Source organism: Lissotriton vulgaris, chromosome 3_1 (genome assembly GCF_964263255.1).
Source record: "Lissotriton vulgaris chromosome 3_1, aLisVul1.2, whole genome shotgun sequence".
Classification (NCBI taxonomy): Eukaryota; Metazoa; Chordata; class Amphibia; order Caudata; family Salamandridae; genus Lissotriton; species Lissotriton vulgaris.
The window spans coordinates 1,876,096,954-1,876,122,725 of record NC_141689.1 but is presented as its reverse complement, the minus strand read 5'-3'; the positions used below and the strand labels follow the sequence as shown (position 1 = coordinate 1,876,122,725).

Sequence of the window (25,772 nt, the reverse complement as noted above, 5' to 3'; positions counted from 1 at the left end):
GGTAAGAGTGGTCTGCTTAATTCAGACACTCTGTTCATCACCACCCCCTTTTCTGAATCACATTGTAAATGTGGCGCAATGAGGGTGGCAGCGCTGCGGGGCACAATAACTGGGGTATCCCTGCTGATATGCAGGGATGCGCCAGTTATTGAAAATCTGCCCCTCAGTCCTTCAACTTTTGTCAGAATCGGCACATTGTATACAATCACAAACAAATCTCCTGACTTCAATATACAGTGAATTCATGCATTAAAGTCAGACTTTTAGTCCAGATGTGCTAGGTTGAACTATCCTATCTCCTCTCAACAGGAAACCATGTTCATTTTTGGAAAGTTCACATCTTACTTCGCAAAATGTTTTACAAACTTCATCAAGCACACATTTGCTTGGCCATCCAACAAGGAATATATCCTAAATTGTATTCAATACCTGGTTATTATCATACTCTTTATTCCACTCTTCTTCTAAAATAGCATTACATTTTCTGTCGTCCACTGAGTTCACACAATACTCATCCTACTCATTCTGCACATGCCCATTAATGGCCACAGGAGACCTGCTAAGGAAGTCTACAATCCTATTCTGTGCTCCTGGAACATACTCAACAATATAGTTATAATCTAGCAGTCCCAAATACATTCTGGCAATAGGGGGTGTAGCCTTAAATGTACCAGATGTAGTAAGTACCTTACTCTATGGTACATGATATGTGTGAAGTGTAAACTCAGACTCCCATACGTAGTGCATGAATTTCTCTATTCCCCAAACCCACACAAGCATTTCATGTTTAATAGCTGAAATCTTTTCTTCAGAGGGCAAAAGAGAGCATGAAGCAAAGGCCAAAACCCGTTCACTCTCTTTGAAAGCATCGCTACCAATCTCCTCCCACTGGTATCAGTTATGATCACAGAGCAAATTGAAGGATCAAATCTCTGCAAGGGAATAGAATTGAAAACCCAGTGGCATATTACCAAGCAATAGCAATAATTATCGCTATTGCTTGGTTAGCGTGAAAAAATTAACGCCGAGCTGCGGCGATTTTTATCGCAGATAAACCTTGGTATTACCAAGGTTTATCGCAATGCATTTTTAAAAATCGGCCGCAATGCATGAATATCGCTGAAAAGTCAGCGATATTCATGCATTAGCGAGCTAATGCTCTTAGTCATGTTATCCACCTCCCATTGGATAACATGGCTAAGAACTGCTCAGGGCAGGTGTTAGCTTTTGGAGATATTCGCGCTTAGCGCGAATATCTCCAAAAGTTGGTAATAGGAGATAGCGAAGTTAGCAACTGTTTCCAGTCGCTAACATCTTGGCACGCCCACTTTGCATGTCATTAGTGATAATTATCACTGACATGCAAAGTGGGGCCCAAGATGGTCGCTATCTCCTACTAGCTGTCGCTAACTGGTAATAGGTAATAGGGAGATCATTTTATCTCCGCTTTCTTGGCTTTTAAAGCCAAAAAAGCGGAGATAAACCCCCTTGATAATATGACCCATAATTCTTAATAAAGTCGAACATCTTTTGGAGTCCCTTATCCCAACAGAAGTCTTACTGGCAAAATATTTCACAAACTTAGAAAATAATTCTGATAAACCTATGAGGGATTTCACTTAATCCTTACATAAGGATGGTGAGGCTTACCTCATAGATTTCATAACTTCTTTCTTGGGCTATATCCCTATTTCACTTACCTCATGACCAAGGTACATGACAGATTTTACTACAAATTTGGATTTTGTTAACTGCGAGACGGCCTTTTTCCCTTAGAATCTTTAAGACCTTCCAAAATCTCCTATTTTCATCCTTCTTGTCCTTTCCCATAATTGAATCATGAAGGAAATTACTCCTTCAACACCCTTAATAATTGATAAATTAACCTCTGGAACACCACAGCCGCAGAGACTAACCCAAATAGCACCCTCACCAGCCTTGGAGTTGAAACTTATCAATGACAATATTCCTATTGAGATCCCTCAAATCAAGACAATCTAACCTGGTCACATGCCTTCCACGCTATAACCAAGGGAGCCAACCATTTGGTACTTTCCACAGATTTTATTATTCCCTTTTCCAAGAAAGTTTTTAATTCAGACTGAACTTCTTCTCTAACACTAGTAGGTATATATCCTGGCACACAAGGATATATAGAGGTTTTTCATCCTATGAATCTGGAATCCTTAAAATCCTATTTGAACAAATTAAGATCAGGCTACCCAGAAGACATGGCTCCACCTACTGTCCTAAATCAAGTGTCTCACACAGTTAGACCTACCATACTAGAACTCATAAATCTGTCATTAAGCACTGGCAAAGTTCTATCCCCCTGGAAGCAAGCCATGCTGAGAGCACTGCTTAGAAAAGTAGGAGCCGACCCAGAAGTCCTCTCGAACTATCGCCCCATATCCTTGCTGCCAGGAATTACCAAAATCACAGAGAAACATGTGAATGCTATACTTTCATCATATCTCGAAGAGAACGGCCGCTTACACCCTACACAAACAGGCTTCAGACCCCAACAAGGCAGAGAGACAGCGTTGATCGCCGTCACTGAGGAAACGAGGAAAGTTATGGACGCCAGAGGCTCGGCGGCCATTGTTCTCCTAGACCTGAGTGCTGCCTTCGATACCGTTAATCATCATCTGTTTATCTCTAGGATTAGAGAAGCAGGGGTCTCGGGGGTTGCACTAAGATGGCTGGAGTCCATTCTGGAGGGTCGTTCGTTCCAGGTTTTTTAAGCAAAACTGCATTTCTGAGAGCAAGCCCATGAAATGTGGGGTGCCTCAGGGTTCATCCCTGAGCCCCACACTTTTTAACATTTATATGAGCCCCCTGGCCAAAATTGTTGAACCATTTGGAATTCGAATTGTTACATATGCTGACGATACCCAATTAATAGTATCCCTCAACCAATCAGGACACAGCCCAGACAAACTTGCCAACTGTATGAAAACAATATCAGCAAGGATGGAATGTTCGTTCCTGCAACTTAATGGAACAAAAACTGAATTGGTGCTCCTTGGTAAACCACTTCCAGAGGGGGTTATTACCTTATGGCCCAATTGTCTAGGAAAAGCCCCACCACCCAAAGATCAAATTAAAAGTCTTGGAGTTTGGCTGGACAATAAACTTAACATGAAAGCCCAAGTACTGAAAGCTGCAGGATGCTGCTTTGGATTACTTAGGATGATGAGGAAAGTCTTTCCACTTCTATCCTGGGGGGCTAAGACGCTAGTAGTCCAATCATCAATCCTCTCCCGCCTGGACTACGCCAATGCTCTTTATGCTGGATCACCACGATCAACAATCATGAGACTCCAGGCAGTGCAGAATTGTGCAGCTAGACTGCTCATGAACATCCCCTGCAGAGAATCAGCAAGACGAGCCATTGCCGCACTTCACTGGCTGCCCCTGGCAGAGAGGATCCAGTTCAAGGCCCTCTGCGTCACCCACAAGATCATGACTGCATAAAGTCCTCCAATACGGCAGGAAATCATTGTCCCTTACCATCCCAAGAATTCGCAAAAACAGAAGTGAAGGCCAGCGATACTCCTATGTTGCTTCCAGAATATGGAACACTCTTCCAGACCATATCCGGTTGGTGGATGACCATCTGGTTTTTTGCAAGCTACTGAAAACATTGCTATATCCATCTAGCTAAATGGAGCACTCACAGAACAGATTCCTTAGTGCTGGGAGGCATTATGGTAGCCATGCGCTTTACAAGTACCATTACAATTACAATTACATTTACAACTACAGAAGTGTGGCCCCTTTCTTCTACAAAATCTTTTGGGAAAACCCCTTAGTTTTTCAACTTCACCTGAGAACAAACTGGAGAACTCCTCTTTCATCTTTGCCCCATCCTAGCTTCTTCATAGTCTACTAATATGACAGATCCTCAATATAGGGATTTAATGTTATACCCAATTCTTTCTGACCCATCTACACTAACAGAGAAGGTCCATACTCACCAACATTCAATTTACACTTGCCTTGCCTACACTTGAATACTAATAACAGATCTCTGTGCCCTAGCATAGGAATTTGGGGGCATATTACCAAGCAATAGCGATAATTATCGCTATTGCTTGGTTAGAGATAAAAATTTACTGCTGAGCTGTGGCGATTTTTACCGCAAATAAACCTTGGTATTACCAAGGCTTATTGCAAATGCGATAAAAATCGCCGCAATGCATGAATATCGCTGAAAATTCAGCGATATTCATGCATTACCGAGCTAATGCTCTTAGCCATGTTATCCACCTCCCATTGGATAACATGGCTAAGAACTGCTCAGGGCAGGTGTTAGCTTTTGGAGATATTCGCGCTTAGCGCGAATATCTCCAAAAGTTGGTAATAGGAGATAGCGATGTTAGCGACTGTTTTCAGTCTCTAACATCTTGGCACGCCCACTTTGCATGTCATTAGTGATAAATATCACTGACATGCAAAGTGGGGTTCAAGATGGTCGCTATCTCCTACTAGCTGTCGCTAAATGGTGTTAGCGACAGCTAGGTAATAGGGAGATAATTTTATCTCTGCTTTCTTGGCTTTTAAAGCCAAAAAAGCGGAGATAAACCCCCTTGATGTTTCCCAGTGTAACTCACAGGATGTCCATATGGTGACAGTGGCTTATTAACTAATTTCCCACAGAAATTGTTCTCCCACACTGATTTGTTCACAATCGTGTAAGGCAAACCAGAATCCACCACAATTTGTATCTCTACTCTCTCTATGGTCATCTGACAAATCAGTTTGCTTTTTACTTTAGAAATGCTCAAAACTGTCTCATCACTACTCAAAACACAATCTGAGGTATACCCATCTTTAGCGCCCGAAGATTCAGAATCTGTTCTTTCATCAATGCATTTTACAAACAATTGTTTTTTTCCTACATGGTTTTGGAAAAATGCAGAGGAATATGACAAAATGAAAGTTTTTGTTTGGTGGTCGGGCAACTACCGTCTGTAGCAAGATGATCAAGATGGCCGCATCCAAAACATGTACATTTCTTGTATTTTGCTTCATTTTGGCAAAAACACCCTTTTGACCACTTTTAGATGCACATTTGGATGCAGGTTTGGAGGTCACTTTACACTGCAACCCAGTAGCAACTTTGGCACAATTGTTAGATAAATCTGCCATCTTTGTGATGGCCACAATCTCTTTTAAGGTGGAGTCACCTTTATCCTGAAGGATCTCTTTGAGATTGAAATTATTAGTGTGCATTATTACTTTATCATGAATGTAAAGTACCAAATTTGCAAGCAATTGCCAACTTTTTCAAAGCTGTGACATAGTCATTGATCAACTCAGCAATACCTTACTCACGTTGGAAAAAACCTGACTATTACCGAACATACTGCAGACTGGAAGTAATTGATGAGACCCTCTAAGGAATGTTTCAAATCATCTGTATCTTTCTCTGACCTAACGTTTTATCTAGCTGTCCATACACTCTTAAACTCAGGACCAAAAGTATGTAACAAAATATTTTTTCTTCCTACATGGTGAACATTTTTACTAAGGTGTCCTCCTCAAAAGATGAGATGCAATTCAAAAAGTATTCCTTCCAGTCAAACCATTTCATGGGAGGTTCCCTGGGCACTGAAAGAAAGACCTGCAGGATTACAAGGCGGAAAGTTTGAGCAGCAGCACACATATTAGATAAACAAAATGATATAATAAGAAGTGTTTATTATTCGAAACAAATGTCATTTTAAATTCCCGTTATCTGACATGTATCAATAATCAGTCCATAGGAGTGAAGTGGGCATCAAGATGAAGACTAGGACGGCAGCAGCCGATGCAGTCATGAAAATTCCCTAATCAGATTTAGAAGGCCTCCATTTAGAGCTGCACAGTTTGGCCTTGTAGAGTCCCGTAGGAGATGTAAGGTGTATCACAGATAAATGAGCTAGAATGTGCATGAGCAGGCTCACAATCTCCACACCACCTCACAGTGCTCTGTACAAAAATGTCCTGCAAGCCTGAAGTAACCCCTCAGTAAGCAAAGAGGCTGACAGTAATCAGCACCTGGAATGGCACTGAGGACTCACTGTGTACAAGACGAGGAAGGGTACTCATTTACCCCTGGCAGGGTTTTGCCACATGGCAAGATGCACAGTCTCACAGAACGGATGGCTGACGGATGCCACTGCAGTGGTCAATCGAGGAGAGACAGAGGCTATATAGGTAAGCCACTCTTCACCAATATAAAGTAGATGACAATAAAGTAGGAACAGAAGCCTTTATTCTAGAGCAACATGTAGACTCGACCACCTCAGAATCCATCTTCCCAAGAACGACCACCAGCCCTCAAGGTTCCACATTCGAGCATCCTGTGCAAGGTACTGAGTCATGACATCCCATCTGGATTCATCACATGCAGACGTGTCAGTGTTTACATCCCTATGCCGAGACTTCACCCCTTTGCCGGTCAATTAGGTAGTTCCTTCACCCCTTTCTACATTGCCAATTGCGTTGGCCTCAACATGACTCACAAGGGTGGGCAAACTTTAGCACATACACGCGCACGCGTCACCCATCCAAAACAGTACCCACCTTTTGGATGCTGTGCGCATTCCACGTTATAAGATTGCCACCATAGCTTTAATCAATAACTTTAAGCTTATACCCCCTTCAAAGATGGCTGCCATGTATTTATCGACCTGTGGATGACACATGCATTCCACATTCTAAGATGGCTCACACCATTTTAACCAGAAGCTTGTAGCTTCAACCCCCTTCAAAAATGGCTGCTGCATGTCCCTCAATCTACCACTTCTGGGTTGTTTCCCTGCTACTTAAACCCACTGGCTCCACACACCTTGCTTCCTCCCAATGAGGCAGAGTGAGGGGTAGGTTCCCGGCACCTGTTTCCCAGGAAAACTGTAAGTAAGCAGTCCCCGTTCTTCTCCCCCCCACCCCCTTTAGCACCAGAGACCTATGCCACTTTGGCAGAATTCTCATCCTTGGGCAGCCTTCCATCTTTGCTTATACCCATTGTGTTTTTATCTTCCCCCTTTCTCTCCTCAAAACCAGCATGATGTTAACTTTTGCAACGATCGTTGCTCTGCCTAACTATTGATGAGGCGTGGCTTGAACCCAAATTGGGTGAGTTTCGTCGCGCCGTTTCCTACGGTAGTTGGGTAAAACCGATGGCAACAATATGTTTTGTATATGTAACATGTGCCACAGGTCTGCTTATTATGTTTGTTTGGCCATGGACCTCTTGATTTGCACTAACCACTTGTGCATGTGTTTGTGGCATGTTTTTAATTTCATTCTGGAGGCATTATTACTGTATGTGCATACCTTATTCATGTACCGTTGTTTTTCTCTCTCGGTTTTGAATCTCATTAGGCTGGTCCCATGATTTGTATTATTAAGGTACCTCAATGAACGGTCATCATAGTGATTGGTTCATTTTCCATAACCAACCACCTGTGTAGATAGTGCATCAAGATAGGTCTAGAAGAATTGCCTAGTGATTTGCACACATAGGGCAAGAAACATGTTGACCATGACTACACACATATAGACACCTCTGACCATTATAATCGGCAGTATCCCTATTCTGGTTTTAATTGAGACAAGTAGGCCCGCAGATTAGAATTCATTTTGGAACACCACCTCGCCTCATTTTATTTCTCCTCACATAATCTCACATCTACAGCACTAGACCCCTCACACGCACCTTACCTATACGGTTTGTGAAAAAGATCGCCAAAAAAGAGCCCCTCACAGGGTGCCCGTCAGGCATTGCAGCGTCAGCCTGACGAGGAGCAAGCCCTATGATGAAGCATGACACCGAAATGGGTGAGTAAGGGCCCCACTTCCCAAATTGGGAGACACCCACACCCCACACCCCACTACTGATTAAGGGTGTTGACCAATCCAGCCTCCTTTTTTCCCCACCCTACAGGAACTGCATACTCCTTCAGTGCTACTGAGTGTGAACAACAAAGCCACACCACAATACGGCAACCGGAATGAAAAGAACAAATCACAGATGGCAGAGTTTGGAAATGCCAAACCCGAGGAAATAGCAGAAGAGAAGCTCACATATACATTAAACAAAGTTTACGACTATTTCATATTCATGCATTAATACATTTCAGCACTTTTCTCATTTATTCAAAATCTATATTTCTGCACATGGTAAAGGTAACTTAGTCCCCTAATAAAGGTCAAGTGATGAGGCATGGGAAGTCAAGGTCTTTGAATTCCTGTGAGTTGGTGCTTTATTTGTTTCTGGCCAAATCAAAGCTGCAAGACGCCTGTTCGTCATCCCCAATACTTAATATATCAGGCTGTATATTGGAGGCATCACAAATTTTGTTCATAAATTATAGTCTCAGTCACCAATCTTGGTTTCCATTACCCCATTAAATAAACATTTCCGCCTGAAGGAATGTTAAAGATAGTGGTCCTTCTAAGTAATTTGCAATAATGCAGCACAGACACAATCCTCATGGTGCCAGGTAATATCCCTAATTACTACAGAGCATGGTTGAGGATTTGATAATAAATGTATTAACAGATATGGGGACTGATAGTTTGGCCTCAGCAAATAATTGTCAAATGATTTAGGATCCTGAATAGGAGAACTCAAAGGTATATATAAACATGGAATGGAAGTTGGCTATAGTCAGTATTTCACTTTCACACCTATGCCCACATAGAAACTAAAGCAAAGGTCGGAGGTATGAAATCCAACTTCACACACTGCAGGATTGTATATGGCTAAATCCACTTTGCAACCTTTTGAACCCGATGTCCAGTAAAAACTGCGACCCAAGTGTCCCTCATGGCAGTCAAAGATAAACAAACATTTCCCAAATGATAAGAATGACCACTGGGCCAGACGCTACTTAAACTGGCTCTCCTTACTGCCGATCCATACAAATGTGGTTGGGATTGTATCTCAGCTCTGGAAGGTAGGAGTGGGTTATTTTTTCAAATATATGGAAATATATAGCTTTGACTGGATATGATGTTTATTTTGTACGAGTACCTGATTGATACTTTTTATGATTTCCAAATTCTCTGCCAACTCTTGCTTTAGTAAGCCTGGACTGCTTGTCCTGCTACCTTTGAAGAATGAAGTGTATAAAGAGAGCACAATTCGGTAGGCAACTGCAGTCCAATAGCACCTTAAATCACGAAACATCAGTGGCAAACACAGTACCTATGCTAGAGACTGCCACATAACCACAGACTGTCCCAGCAAGAAGAACCACAGTTGAGATAAGACTGATATCACCTACCACACACATTGTGGCAGAGGGGGTCAATGACACCCTTAGGTATTTTATAATACTATCAGGGGCAGATTTACAATAACTGGCACATCCCTGCATATCAGAAGGGATGCACCAGATATTGTGCGCCGCAGCTCCGCCACCCTGGATGCGCTGCATTTACAATGCGGTGCACCATGGGGCAAAAACGGCACAGATGCGTGACACATCTGTGCCGTAAAAGAGGCGCATTGCTGGAGTTGCATCACAAGCGAGACGCAGCTCCAGCAATACTCTGGAGGGCCTTATCTCCATAATGCTGCGTCAATCCTTACGCCTGCCTCAAGCAGGCGCAGGGTTTTGACGTAGCATGGGCCCAAAAGGGACTGAGTGAAATCTTGTAGATTTCACTCAGCAACTTTTGGGAGGCTTTCCCAAAAGTGGCGCAACAGTGGCGTAAAAGAGGCGCAGGGAGCTTGTAAATCTGCCCCTTAGTTCTTTACCTGCCCATCTTACAAACACATTTTACTATACATCACTGGTACTGGATGTTTCAGCACTCTGTCTAACAGAAACCTTTACAGGTTCTCATCCTCTGTAACTCCAGGCAAAAGAGTACATGTTCCCAGAACGGACAATACCCATGATACATTGCCCATACAGGCTACCACACTTGCACTCAATCTCAACATTATCATCAGCTTTCTCCCATTTAATGCTGATCCTGTATACCTCTTCATCCTCAAATCATAACTTAATTAGAAGGGCATGCCACACATACATGGAACATATCAGTATCCTTTCCAAACCATCTTAAGACAAACAAACTCCAGTTCTGCTGCACTTGTGAGTCAATGTCATCACCCGCAGACCTAAAACAAAGGCACACAAAGCATGTCCAGAAAAGGATTTCAAACCAAAAAGACAGCTCTGCATCCGAACACATCTGTGCCACAGGAACTCATGGATGCGCACAGACACATGCAAACACCTCTAGGAGCTGCTCGCCTCTAGTACCAACAGTGATCCCATCAGCCATCACCCAACCGTGGCATTCTAGTACCATACTCTCCTAAAGATACCTTTTGGTGCCTACACAAATCAGATGCAACCTGCTACAAAGCCCACATTTCAAAGCAGTCTGCAAGTGCCATCCACAGACACTGCCAGTGAGACCAGACTCACCAGCAGCAACCACTATGTCACTGCACCCATGAAGGTCAAAAGACTGAAAGGTTGAGATCTCTAAAAGAGCCCAACTTCACAAAAGCTATTTTGTGTTTGGCAACCTCCTGTGCTTGCTGAATTTATTTTCAAAAAGTGCTCCCATCAGCAAAACATGAACACCTTTAGGGAAACTACAGTGCTAGCTGGGCAATAATTCCCACTGATAACATAAACTAAGCGTATGCCCACATGTTCTTTGAGTGCCCTCGTTTGACTCCTTTTTGGGATGCTATATGCCACACTCTCTCTGAATCGTTAGGAAGTCAAATCACCCTAGACCTTTCTACTGTCATCTTTGGGCTCTCGGCCGAGGTTCATGGGCAATCAAAAAGTCTCCTGTTTTATTCAATCCTACTTGCCCGTAGAGAGATTTGCAAAAAGTGGAAAGACTCTGTTCCGCCCTCACACATCGACTGGCAGATTTCAGTTTTGCAAGTGTCTAGCGTTGATCTAGTAAGATCTGGTAACCCAGCTAAGAGAGCATTTTGGCACCAGTTGGAGTGGGGTCATTGACTTAACGGGGTTTTTTTTTCCCCGGTCCGACGATTACTCACCAATGGTGCCTTTGAGCCCGAAGAGCCCGGATGCATTTTCTGGGAGATATTGGTTGTACTTGCACCTTTTGCTGGCTAAGGTAGTGTTTGCCCTCCCTTTTTGGTTTCTTATTTGATGGTCCCTGCGGACATAACATATCTGAGGGTGTCGGTCCATTCAGAGGCGTCTATAACCATACCCTGCCTGGTTGTTAACCTGAGACAGATTGTAGTGTCCCAGACGTCGACCTCATTTGAAACCAAGGTGATAAATGAGGACAAAAAAAAAAAACATAAACCAAGCGTGGCAACAGATTAAATGTTACTGGTTTCACTGTACACATTTGGGAGTTGACAGCTAATGCTGATTGGGACAAAGATTGTTTGTTTCCGCACTACTCTCTAAATGTTGCAAACTGCTTCATTTTCATAGACACTCCTAAAAAACAGCATTAGAAGAAAAATGTGTTCCACAAACCTAGCACCATCAAATGCATTAGTGCTGAGTAGGTCAAGGAGTGTGGTATAAGTATTAGCAGATTTTATTGGGCTTGTGTAAATAGCCCTGGGCTACAGGAATGGGCAAATCATCAGTTTACTCTAGTGTGTCCACTAAGTATCTGATGCATACCACAAACTAATCAAGCTACATGAAATAATTCTGTGCCAGGAAAACATCCAAAACATTGATATGCTTTCCTCTTCTGCTTGCTGACACACCCTCTAGTTACGTAGAGAACTAACCGAGGCCTGCTACATCAGCAGCAGAAGAGGTTGGCTGGTTCAGGTCACTACTACCAAGCACACCAACCTTACCACTAGCCACATAGAATCCATGGAGTAACATGACCGCTTTTGGAGCCTATAGTGAGCAACTTACATATTTTGCCATGATCATGCAACTTCCTAATTTGCATGTGCACTGTGCCATGAAATTCTTGCCCACATTATAGAACCAGATGTACAACCAGTAATTAAGATCTCAAATCAAGTTCCCAGTTCAGGGCAATGATGTTCCTTGGCACTTGGGTTATTTTGTCACACTCAGCTGACCGTGGACACCACCCGCCACTGACCTCATAACCTGGCATCTCAGAACCTTCCTTTTTATCTCTGCCCTAGGTTATGCACAGATGTAGAACTCGGGCTCAGAATTGATGTTCATAGATGAAGTGCTCCCAACAAAAACATTACAAGCCTAAGTAATGACAAACAGAATAGTAGTTTGCAGCTGGGCAATACATATGCTGAGACTTTGGATGGAGCGGCGACCGTTGCAGCACAGGACATTGATTTTGGCAATGAGAGTGACAGAGGGAAGGCACATCAGAGGAGAACACAGAGTTTACTCTGCTGTTTCAGATCTGGAGCTTTATTGTCAAGTACTGTTTCATGGTAGAAACATGTTTTCCACAATCACCATCTGTGAGTAAAGTAGCAGAAGGGAGAAGCACAGCACAAGTTTCAACATACCACTGAAAGCTGATTAATCGAAATAAGTAGGGCAGTGTAGTACTGTACTTAGGCAATCAAGGAAATATTTGGACAGAGGATAATGTTTTGTCATGGAACATGAATATGTGGTGCTACACATCTGAGGCACAATGGAGATATCACACAGTAGGTAAAGACAAGCACAGGCATATTCATTCAGCAGGGCATGTGTACTGCATAGTCATAGTGAGTGCATAGTATTGCTGAAGAGCCTGTGCTATTCCTCTTTGACACTATTGAAGAGAAACCTCCCGGCAATGTGTTTGTACAAAGTTTGTAGGCTGCAGTGGGTGCTATCATCATCCTAATACCTTGGATGGCTCCACATCACTGCGTAATAGCATCAATTTCTGATGCTATGAGCAGTGCTATATTTCCTGTTACCTCTATCCTGCCTCAAATCCTGGTGCAGACTACAATGTGTCTGAGTGGATCCAAAGGTGGCTTTGCAGTCTAGGGTCTATATAATATTATATATTTTGTCACTTACCAAGTGACCTTGAAAGAATCTGAGAATCCTCTTTCTTCACATAAGACATCTTAGGTCCACATATAGTTCTTGTCTGAGTACCTTTTAGCAACCAGCACCCTGATTACTGTCAACCTCCTCTGCTCTATATTAGTTGGTGGTGGCAGTTGCCTGACTCATGAGAGAGCAGCTGTGTATTTGGCCCAGGAAGAGATTGTTTGTGGTTTATAGGATTGGCAGTCATCTGTTGATGAACATGCTGTAGAGCATGGTCAGAACTGCATAATGTCCACAGTCATTTGGTAGATGTGCTACCCAGGGATTTCTTGATAGAGGCATATGAATTTCAGTTCAAGCACTCCAATAGTTTTCTGGATGGTGGATCGTGTTTAGAAATATTTACTCTTTTTTGTCATTGTGTCCTCAAACATGTCTGGGAAGGACTGCCATTGACAAATGGGGGTCGAAGCCCATAGACATGAGTAATTTGAACAGGAGGTACAGCTGCTTTGTAATGTGTGGCTGTGTTGGTAACTAACTTAGTAGAGTGCAGTTTCTGTAACTGGGTGATGTCATTTAAATAGAGACTCTATTAAAATTCAAGATATTAGCACCATGCCTTGCAATAAAATGTAATTGTGCAAGTTTAAGCTCACCTAATGTTGTTTTAACAAAGAGACTTATGGTGGCAATTTAATGGCAAGCGTATGCAAAGAATAGTGATTACCATCAGAGGAAAGCCACAGATGATGTAGGGGCCTTCCATATTTAGATATGTTATGTGTGAATAAATGTGACATGGCACGCCTCTTGACACCTGAATAAATTCTTGGTATATCATACTAAAATATAGTTTTCTGGTTGTGATATGCCAATGGTGACACTGTTGGCATGCTGAGATGTCGCTGATATATCAGATCATACAGCTGGTAGCTTATATTTCATAGAAGAGGTGTGTGAAACAAACTTCCTGTGCAGTCTTGCACTGGTGTATGTTCCAGTTACCGATACATGTTTAAGAGGAAGAGCTCTTTCAATGCTTCTCATCATCTATTAGTGGTGTACTGTAGTGGTGTACGGCTCCCTTAATGTGTGAACTCTCTTGTTTCAATTGTTTATTAATTCCCTACATTGCATTGTAAGTGTACTTTCCTCATAGTAAGTGCTTGTGTTTCTCTAGATATTGTCTGTATTCCATGGTGATTCATGTAGCATGAATTTATTTTTATATTAGGTGGATTTTGAAACTCACTTTAATGCAAATTATATTTTTGAGTACTGAGGATCAAAGTGTGATGCTGCAAAGCTGGAGTTCAAGATTTTACCTTTTTTTTGTTGTTGCTCGAATGTAGCTGTTACTTCCCTTGGTGGGCAGGGCCATGCAAATAGATGATATATAAGTATATTGATAAGAAAAATATAATCTGACACCGATGTAAAGGCCTAAACATTGTTTGCAAAAATATCTCCCCATTGTGTGTAGATTTTCAACTATTAACTCCTATGGGAGCAATATATTTGTATATGATATTATGACAGAATGAGCCTGATTCACACATGCATATTTGGACATTTATATTTGCTATTACACATAGGTGTCATGTGTAGATTTATTCCTAGGTGTAGAATTGCATGTATCCATTCCTCAAATGTTCCTCAATTGTTGGAAACTCAAGTGGTTGAGTTTCCAACAACATGATTTACAAGAATTAGGTTACTACTTATAACTTTGCACATTGGGCCACTGTGGCATTCTCTCTGTGGGAAAGTATAGCAAAAATGATTCGTTTGTTTTTTCAAAACAATTAGAATATTTTAATGTATAATATAATCATAAATAATGTCAAATATGTATTATTAACCCAGCCGAAATAAAAAACTATTGGCCCATCTCTCTGCTCCCCTATACAGCAAAAGTCCTTCACAAAGCTTTCAGCGAGCAACTCACCCAACACCTAGATGACCACAAGGTCCTGGAACCTCCCAATCAAGATTTTCAGCTAACTACAGTACTGAGACAGCCCTGATTGCAGCCACAGACAACATCAGAGCCCTCCTGGACAGCAGGGAAACAGCTGCCCTCATCCTCCTGGACCAGCCGCAATTGACACCGTATCCCACCACATCCTGATCAACAGACTCCACTACATCGGGATTCAAGGTAACCCTTTCAAATGGATCGCCTCATATTACATAGGCAGATCTGCCACCCACCGTCGACATCAAAAACCAAGAAGATTATCTACGGAGTTCCCCAAGGTTTCTCCCTCGGCCAAACCACTTCAACACCTACATGACCCACCTGACCACCACCATCAGATCAGATGGACTCAACATCATCTCCTACGCCAACGACATACAGCTCATGCTTTCACTTTCGATAGATCCCTCCATCACTAGAGCTAACTTCCACAGATGCATGATGAACGTTGCGGAAAGGATGAAGGAAAACTGTCTCAAACTCAACATCGAAAAAAAGCGGAAGTCCTCATCTTTGGGGACAACACCTCACCATGGACCTACATATTGTGGACTGAGAAGCTCAGGACACCCCACGCCCCAATAGACCACACCCGAAACTTCAGCATCATCCTAGATAGCAAGCTATCCATAAAGAAGCAAGTCAACGCAGTCTCATTGGCCTGCTTCCACACCCTTCAGATGCTCCATAAGATCTTCAGGAGGCTCTCTGTAGACACCAGAAGGACCGTCATGCAGGCCCTCATCACCGGCAGACTGGACTACAGAAACACGCTCTAAGTGGAAGTCACTGCATGCCTCATGATGAGACACTCGACAATGCAGAACTCAGATGCAGAGGCCTAGCCCGGGACCAGGGTTCAATTCCCCGCCTCGGCGGGTCTTGGGCTCAAAATTCCACGGACCTGATAATTCTTCCCTCTGAGCCTCTTCCAATCATGGAGTCGCACTCTGCAACTCTGGGCAATAACTTGCTAAATCTCCAACACTGGCTCCACAACGCTAAGGATGCCTGGCCTCCACCTTGGAGGTGCCCAGGAGTGGACGCCTCACAGGGAAAGCCAGGATGGGTTTCACAGCGGTATTCGTACAAGCGCCTTGAGACCCTTGCGGGTGAGTAGTGCGCTATACAAGTATCAATTTACAATTTACAGCGGCAATGCTCATACTTGACCCTTCCATAAGGACCCATATCACACCACATCCCAAGGAACTACACTCGCTCTCAATTCAGAAGAGTTGCCAGTTCAAGAGGCTGACCCACTCTTACAAGGCCCTGCACACTGAAGGACCAGCATACATCAACAAACGTCTGACCCTCCACCAACTGAACAGACACATTTGATCAGCTTACCTCTCCCTAACAGACAGCCCACGGATGTTTCGTGTTAACAGGGAGGACGCTCCTTCTCGAACCTGGCAGCCAAGGATTGGAACAACCTCTCTGTGCAGCTTAGGATCGCACCATCACCGCAGCAATTCAGAAGAGAACTAAAGACCAGGATGTTTGAATGAACAAACCTCCAAGCAGCAGAACACAGCTCCTGTGCCTTGAGACCCTCACAGGTGATTAGTTGCGCTCTATAAATGTTTGATTGATTGATTGATTAACCTAGAACCAATTAAATATTATGATACAGCACGTTAACTCATCAAATTAAATGTGAACTAAAGAATCAATTTAAATGTATTACTGTAATTCATACATAATTTTTAAACTATCATTTTTAAAAAATCCTACCCTCAGTAACATTTGTATTTTTATTTAATAATTATAAAACTTGTTAAAAAGAAGTGTGTGTGGTGGATTAACTGAAATTATTATTATTCTTCAAAAGTTTAATATTTAATTTATCTGACAATGATGTTTATTATCACATTTTGAAAATAAATTATTATTAATTCTATCAGATGCACCTACGCACACACACACATACAACATAACATACCTATATATATGAGTGCTGGCCATTGACCATGATAAAGTGTGGAATTACTATTCAAACTCCACACACACTTTGAGAGCAGGGAAGGCTATAAAGTGGACCGAGGCAAATCTAACTGCAGTTTTAGTTTTTGGATACACTCGCTCGAAAGTACCTAAACACACTATTGCGACTGGTCCTCACAATGCACTGATCCTCTGATCCTCACAAAGATAGTGTTTCTTTGGTTCTAACAAGGTTAACCCACGCTGAGAGGACCGTGTCGGTCTCCACAGCGTGGGTTATACATGCCCACACACACCTATGTACATATATTTCATTTAAATGTAGAAATAATGTCATTCATTTAACATCACTTCCTATGGGGTGCTATCTTATTTTTCTGCCTCCACTGAGTTCTATGGAAAAGTGTTACAGTGCCTTTAAGCAGCTGTGTATGGTGCTTGACTTACTCCAAGGCTGGTCTGGAGAACATTTATACCTTTTTTGACAGCTTTGGGGCAGAAATAAATGTAGAAGTGTAGTTTGTGATAGCAATGAACATACTCTTTGGAGGAGTGCGTTTGTATTAGCATGTCCCTCCCAAAACCCCTCCTTACATTTCCCTAAACCCCTCCCAATTTGAAGTAACTATCTACATTTTCCAGCCACTCTCTTGTTTCTTCCACTTTTACTATAAAAACAAATACCTATACTATGATAAATAACTTTGCACGAGAAAAGTTATAGAAGGCAAAGATCTCCTGTCATAGGTTTTTGTATCGCATTTTGTAGTATCTGAGTAGTTCTTAAGCACTGTTAATTTACAATCAATAAAATGAAGTTCGTGAATCAGGCCCAATATTTTTGTCAGATAATATTTAGGCCTCGATATTCTGGTACCCTGGCCACTTTTTTGCTTCATGGTATTTCAGCTTTCTGCTTGCTTTTGCTGTAGCTTGTGGGACTCGGTCTGACGGGGTGATTTGGTAATCAGTAAAGGCTGTAATGCTAAAAAGACAAGTAATCAGAAAAGTAATCATGTATTCTACTTTTGAATAGGACCAAAGGTGCCCTACAGGATGTTACAAGCAGTAACTGCCTGTAACATACTATGGGGTACTTTTGGTCCAATTTAGCAGAATGGGGAACGATTACTTTTCTAATTACTTGCCATATTAGCATTTACATTAGTGTGCGCTATAAAAATCACGTCTTTATAGGTCTTCCATTCTCTACTTATAGACCTATACATTATTATCAGACATAAGTAAGACTATTAGCATGACATGATATATACTTCACGTTCTGCTTATATCAAGCAAGAGTGAGTGTTTACTGATAATGTCTACACGTAAAAGGAGCACAGGAGTTTCATCCAAATGAATGCACCAGCTTTCATCATAACCTGATGAACAGATTCAATTTTGCACGGATTTTTATAGAGTGTGCAGTGCATCATGTTCATATGCGAGTGATGCGAATAGTATGTAATGGTAATAGTTATGCAGATAACAATAATATATGTTACCTATTTCCACAGATTCAGTTGCTTGGCAATTCCCAGGCTTCCTGATGTGTAACACACTGTAACTCAAAGGTGAGGTAGAGTGTGTGTGTGTGTGTGTGTGCATGTAAACTGCAAGTTGCTCACATACTAGTTATGAAAATCTCATACATATCGGAAATCTCGACAAGCACATACATAAATGGTTCTGGTGAAAACCAAGTGACTCAAAGGGCTAAGCTTAACCGGCTGAAACATGTTGACCAGTGGATGTAGAAGTCAATAACTTCTCCCTACACATCCCTCTCGGTTTTAAAAATGGCCAAAGGTGTCCTAAAAGAAAAATGTAAATGGCACATCAGCAGGCTATTTAACTTTTGCCCTTATCCCTCAGGAATCCTTACCCTTTACAACAAACTGTTCCCTCCAAGCTTGAGGTCAAGCCCATCTACTAACTAAAAATTTACCAGGCAAGGACTCGATAATGAAGCATGCCACATATTTGTGCGGGTGACAGTCATTTTAACAAATGAGGACTAGTTTCCATTTACTGTAATTCGAAGCCAATAGTACATTTGCTTTGCACCAATAAGAACAATATTTTCTTGTGACTTAGATTAAAACTAGAAACCTTGCGTACTCACCCTGTTCTAAGGTCAACTGTATACTAGGAAGCCCCGTTCTTTCCTATTAATGTGAATGTAATGGTTAATTTTTTGTATGTCTAATTTTTATTGCAAACATACTGCCTCCATTTTTATATGGTGTCTTTTTCATTTTTTGTAACACATGCTTGCAAGATGTAAATCCGTTCTACCAGCTTATCAAGGTCAGATCCGATGGCTTTAACAATGGTTGTCGATGTTAGCATTTTCCTTTCACCTGAGCAGTCATGTAAAAAAGTGCTTAATGTCCCCAAATTAAAACTCAAATGTGTGTGTGCATGAGAGAAAATGTATAGAATGCTTGCATTAATGCACTAAAAGGTTCACATCAGTTAAATATATTTTACGTGTCATTTCACCACAATTTTATGTGACAGTTCCTAATGCACCAGGCACTAAACGTGTTAGCAAGTGTGGTAATCCACAGCCCATAAGGTTCTTCTACTTCACCTAATTGGAAGGTGTCACCTTAAATACTTTTACAGTTACGTACTTTCGTCTCAGATTAGTCTTCTGATGTGGGCTAATCTAATGACAGATGGCATTTTGTGTGGGCTAAGAACTTGCGATACCATACTAATGCTACAGGCAAGCTACACGTTTACCTTAAAGAGGAGCATGGCGAACAATTCACAAAAAACAGTGGTTTTACGTTAGTAACTTTTTGCAAAGTCACTTGCATTTACATTTCGGGGGATTCCGATGACTTCACGATTCCGGATAAATTCAAATTGATATGAAATTGATTACACTGCACCATCGGGCATAATTATTATGAGTTACTTCATTACCGGGTATTAAAATGGCGAGCATTTAGATTACTGTGACTACGTTTTATTGCCCTTATTCAAATAATAAAGGATAACACATGTTTGGAGTTTATCGAGTGATTACGTATGACTTAGTTCTTCCAAAACAAAGTTCAGCTAGTCCAACATTAGTGCATAAACATTCTAGCAAGTCTGCATCCAAGTCTTATCAGAGCGCTGTTTAACTTTCATTGGGAAACCTGCCTTCTGGAATCAACCGTTTTTCAGGGAAGTCAGAAGGACAAATCCAAATTCTGAACTCCAAGAAGGCACTCGCAGGTTTACAAACTTGGTATTCGAACACGCCGACAGGCTATTCTTTCATCAATGAACCCGGACATTCCACAGCTTAACATCAGGTTCACCAAGTTTGTAACAGGAACAGCAAGAACATTTACAAACTGCGAGATCCTGTAAGCCATCAATGGCTAACTCACGCAGTATTCCTTCCGACTTGCATAGTCCTCTGTATTACATAAGAACAGCCGGCAATGGCCCCGGCGTAGAATTGATTTGCTCTTCGCGTGCATGTCTGGAATTTGTTGAAAGGTTGTATGTAGGGGGCTTACTACATAAACCGTCTGTAACCCCCGGACCCCTACCACAAACTATGAACTACACAATCAAACTTATTATTTGTTAATTCTTAATAGCAAATATCTGCATGTGGTTTGATTAGATGGAAAAAACGGAATGGAGAACCAAGGACTTCAACCACTTTTAACAATAGGTTTTAGGTTTTTAAATTGTTCCTCTAATGAAACCTTACTTTTAACCCCACTATGATGGTTCAAACGTAAATATTCTAACAACTATTCATGACACATGTTTTATATTGTTCGCATGTTCACCATTGTAATGATTTTTTTATTAATCAAACAATAAATTTCCCTCACCACTCGCAGGTTTACCATGCTTTCACACAACACAACGCAGCAAGGCAACTTGTTTTGCTGTGTTGCTTGATAGGGAGAGGGCAGCAATGCTCCATATTTACAAAAATATGGTGTATTTCTGCTCTCTCCTTGCGCTGGTGCATTGTGAGCTTCCTAGCAGCAATGCAGGCACCCTGGCACCATAGTGTAACTGTGTCTGTGTTACAGGCAGGATTGTTTTGTGCAGGAAGGGACTCTCTCCTGCACAAAAACACTCCTTAGAGGTATATTTCTCTTTCTACATGTGCTGCAGAATGCAGGCCCACGGGCTTCTGTGTAAATCTTAGGGTCCCAGCACTTATTTTTTTGCAAATTTTGCAATTGGTCAACTATCTCAGAACTAGCAACTTGATACTCTACAATCCATGTCAACACCAAAGAAAATAGCTAGCGTTTTCAAAGGGGAAAACTGGGCCTGCTTATGACGTGACATTACATTAACAGCACATATTGAAAACCAAATATAATGCATCTTGTAGTCTAAATGTCACGTCTGACTTCAAAATGAGAATACAAAATGTATTTATAATATTTTAAATCACAAAATCATAAAATGCCACAATAATTTTAATATAGCCCTAACTTTGACAGAGGTTGTGTCCAAATTTCTTAATTCTTTCAGAACTGAAAGTAAACACTGAAGCGGATTTGATAAAACGACCGACACGAACTACGAGTGCCGTCATATGTATTCTGCAATACAATGCTGGTACATGCTTATCAGTGTTAGCAAGATGGCGCATTGCAACGCGTGGAGTCTGGTGTTGTGATAAAGGCCAACGGCAGTACTCTCCCCAGAATAACACCCTCTTCCTTTAATGAATATAGACTTCCTGTGTTACCTTCATATCTATTTCCGTCCCGTGGATCTGTTGAGCCACAGTTTTGATGATTCCGATGACAATATCCTGAAGTCCGTCTCGTTCTGAGTAGTAGTGAAGAATCAACCCTTTTCCTTTCTCTGCATCGGTACATCTAAAAGATGGGGCACGCATGCCAGGGTAAATGGTAGCAAGGTGGTCATGTAGAGCATCCAGATTCTGCCAAAGCATTAAAAAGAAAAAAAATGTAAAAGACTGTGAACATCTCATGAAGATTGGAACACACAACAGCAAGACAAACAAAATCTGTACTTGACTTAATTCCAGGACCCTACGGTGTTTTTATGCACCTGCAGTGCATTCAATTAACTCTATGTTCTCAAATTAGTGTATTATTATAGAAAGGACAGCCAGGCCAAGGCCAGGAAACCAAAAGCAACCTTGGGGTAAATGCTCAAGCCAAGCACGTTCCCTCCATCTCACTTGGCCTCCTCGAGCAATCTCTCTCTTTCCCTCCACCCAGTCTGTATCTCTACTTCTCTTCTTTCACTCTTTTGCTTCTCTGGTCGCTTTCTCTCTACCTTACGCCATCCCCCCCCTCTCTCTCTCAAAGCCACCCCATGCCTGCTACAATTGCCCTCAGGAAGCTTGGGAAAGTGACAAAAAAATACCAGAAGCGAACCTGGGCTTTCACAACTGCTCTCCAAGGGCTCCCCGGCCCACAGGGTAATGCCTAGTGGAATAAAAGATCTTTCTAGCCTTGAACACAGCACTGAAACAGAAAAAGGCAAACCCTGATCACTGTACTGTCTGAAAATGAAGGCCAAACTTGGAGAAATATCTGGTTAAACTGCAGGCACATAAAAGGATGAACGTGGGCCCTGGGATGAACGAATTCATCATGATACAGCCCCATAGATCCAGCAATTTCAGTAGCTACCAGAATCCCATGTTTTAGGTTGAGGCTGTACAGCACATGCGCTGCTCTGCGAGGCATGCTGTATTGAGGTATGGCATAGAAGCTCCACACACTTCCCGCCCATCTCTTCAATTGGCTCCGGTAACTGACCAAGCAAAATCGTTGCTTTTAATGCGTGAATAGGCTTAGTAGTCCCTCCTTGATACAGCCTTGTCTGCATTTGTAACGTCCCATAAAGACTTGACTTTTTACTTGTGTCTGCTTTATAAGTTGGTGAGCACTATTTTTTTTAATGAATAATGGGGGACAATGAGGGCCATTTCTTGTATTTGCAGCATGCCCACACAGCACTCCTGGGACAATGGTGGACTCTTTTTGTATAGGGAGCGCGCTATGCGCACTTTTACTTTAATAGTGGGTGCCCTCACACAGCACTCGTGGGACAATGGCAGGCGCTTCTTGTATTTGCAGCGCGCAATGCACGCTTTCACTTTAACACGCAGTTGCAATGCCTTTTATTTATGTGTTTAAAAAACCTGCAATAATAAAAGGCATTATTATTTACAATACCAATAGGTCACATTTTTGAAAATGCGAGACCTATTCCTTTGCAAATGCTTGTTAAACAAGATACCAATTCTGTACCTGCGTATAACAGTATATACTGAATTAAGGGCTGGATGTAGGTGGGCTAATACCGGTCGGTAACGGCTGAAAATCAGTAAATTTGTCATTACAGACCGGTATTTAGCCCTTTGTGATGTAGGAGGCTGGATATAAGAATTCGGTAATTTACTGATTCCTTAAATGAAGGAATCAGTAAATTACAGAATCCTTAAATCCTATGTAGGGAGCACTCAAGTGAGTGCATTTTTGGTTTTAGGATTCGTTATTTACCACCAACTACAAGTTGGTGGTAAATACTGAATACCTTTTAAAAAGCAATTTTGTGCTTTTTTACAAATGCCATGTGGCAGACATACATGCCCTTAGGGCATATATGTGCGCCACATGTGCACACATGCACCATTCAGGGGTGCAACAGGGTGTCAATCTGACACCCTGCCACCCTTGCCACCATTGAATATGCTCCCCCTATTACCAATTCAGTATTTACCGAATCGGTAATAGTGAATGGCTTCCCTTTCATTCCTATGGGCCTCCAGGCCTATAGGAATGAATGGGAAGGTGATTCCTTATTGCCGAATCGGTATTACCAATTCGGTAATAAGGAATCTTACCGAATCGGTAAAATTTACCGAATTATTTCCTACATCACAATTACCGATTCTTAAATACCGAATCAGGAAAATTCGGTAATTTGTGACTACCTACATCTAGCCCTAGAGGTCTGTTATTTTAGGAAGGGATTCGTACCTTTTTGGAGTACTTATGTTCAAATTCATGGGTGCAAATATTCTAAGGGGCATTTTAAGTGATTGAATTTAATATACTGTGAAAGCTGCAAAAAAACGCAGATTTCTTTAGAATAATAGGTAAGGGGGTAGGGAAAAATTGTATTTTAGTGGAAGTGATAGCCATAAAAAATACCTGAAGCATACCCGGGGTGGTATATTTGAAAAAAGCTAGAGTACGTTCATTGGAAGGATGGGAGATAAACAGCCCAATATTTCCTATGGGCACATGGGAAATGGTTTCTTCACATGGAAAAACACTTCAAGAATAAAAAACAACAATGCATACTTCTGCCACACGTAGTTCGGCAGATGACCATCGGAGCACATATAGAAGGAAGGAAGTTGCAAGGAAATCTACATATTGCTCAGTTTAGAAAAATGCACAGCGCTGAATTATTTTAAATGTAAGGGACTGCAAATGTGCTGAATTATTTTACTGGGAATCAGACTTTTCACAGAACAAGCAGACAGCAACGTTTGCACGCACAAACTCCATGTGGCTAAATAGGGCTACCAACAGACATAGACCGCATTTGAGCACATTATTGCTATATATGAGCTTTTATCTTGGAATGAAATCTACATTATGAGTCATTAATTTAAGGCATTTTGTAGTTCTGTCTGCATTTACTTTTCTTTATATTGCATGTACTGTTGTTAATTGCCATGGCCGTCAAATCTAATGACCAGCTCTCAAAGCACATCACTACACTTCCTCAATCGGCAATGGTATCTTTGTGATCTGCTTGTGGACAGAAACATAAGTATGGCCTAATATGGACTGTCATATTTGGATAAAGTCTCTCATATTCTAGACGAATATCTGGGCATTGGTGTCAGTGTTTGTTGGAGACTTATCTCATTAAAGACTCAAAATATATTGTCAATAACCCTCGGTGAGCGGATATGTGGGTGATTGTTTTGTACTTTAATTATCTGTATTGCACGGTTTCTTCCTTACTGCATGCCCAATATAAGATATGTGTCTCATAACGTGGTCAAAAGTGGCCAGGTGGCCAAGCGTCTTGCCTTGGATCGCAGAGGCAGCTTTTCAATACTGCTCAAAGGATATATCACTATTTAACTGGCCATTGTTTTGGGTCTTCAAAACCATGGAGCATTCTTGTGTTACAAAGCGTACATCTTTAAGTTATGTGCATCTTCTCTGAACGACCATCTTGCAGACATGACTTTACTGAAAATTGAGAGATGGGTTGAATGAGGCGCACAGTGTCTAGGATCACAGACAGGGTGGGTTACACTTTGCCCTGGAAGCCTGGACATAAGCATAACAATGTGATTGAGTCTATTGAATGCTTGATGCAGCAATAGTGTGCTATGTCCTATTTATGGAAGACTGCAAGAGTTGGAATACAAAGACTAACTTCACATTTAGCTAACACACATGTTTACAACATTGACAGTGTAATGGAATTACTAAGATCATCAAATTCCATACCAGTGTGGTCAGTCAAAAACAGAAGAGGATTTGTTCAAATGCTTGCACATTTTCCCATAAAATATGCAAACCTTTAAACTGGCATGTAAGAAAGAGAGTCCTAAAATTAAATAGTGGTAGATTTACATGGTAGATTTATTTTTCTGATCTAATAATACTGGAATTAGAGGTAATGGATATAGTTTCCTAATTTTTAAATGTAAGGCTCTACAGTCTACACACATTCTGATCATCCATCTCAGGTATGAAAAGCTGAAATGTCTGTAGAGTTAGTTGGATGGCTACAACCATGAACTAAATATTGATCTAAATGATCTCACAAATACCATGTTTTCTTTACTGTTAGGCATAAAACCA

At 41.5% G+C, this 25,772-nt stretch overlaps 1 protein-coding gene across 1 annotated transcript in view; it reads right to left on the bottom strand.

The window, feature by feature from the left end:
• GUCY1B1 (guanylate cyclase 1 soluble subunit beta 1) overlaps positions 1-25,772 on the bottom strand; it is a 481,270-nt gene that overhangs the window by 244,816 nt on the left and 210,682 nt on the right. The window contains exon 5 of the mRNA XM_086962339.1: positions 21,641-21,838. Coding sequence (XP_086818465.1) covers positions 21,641-21,838 — 198 coding nt within the window. The remainder of the gene's footprint in view (positions 1-21,640; positions 21,839-25,772) is intronic.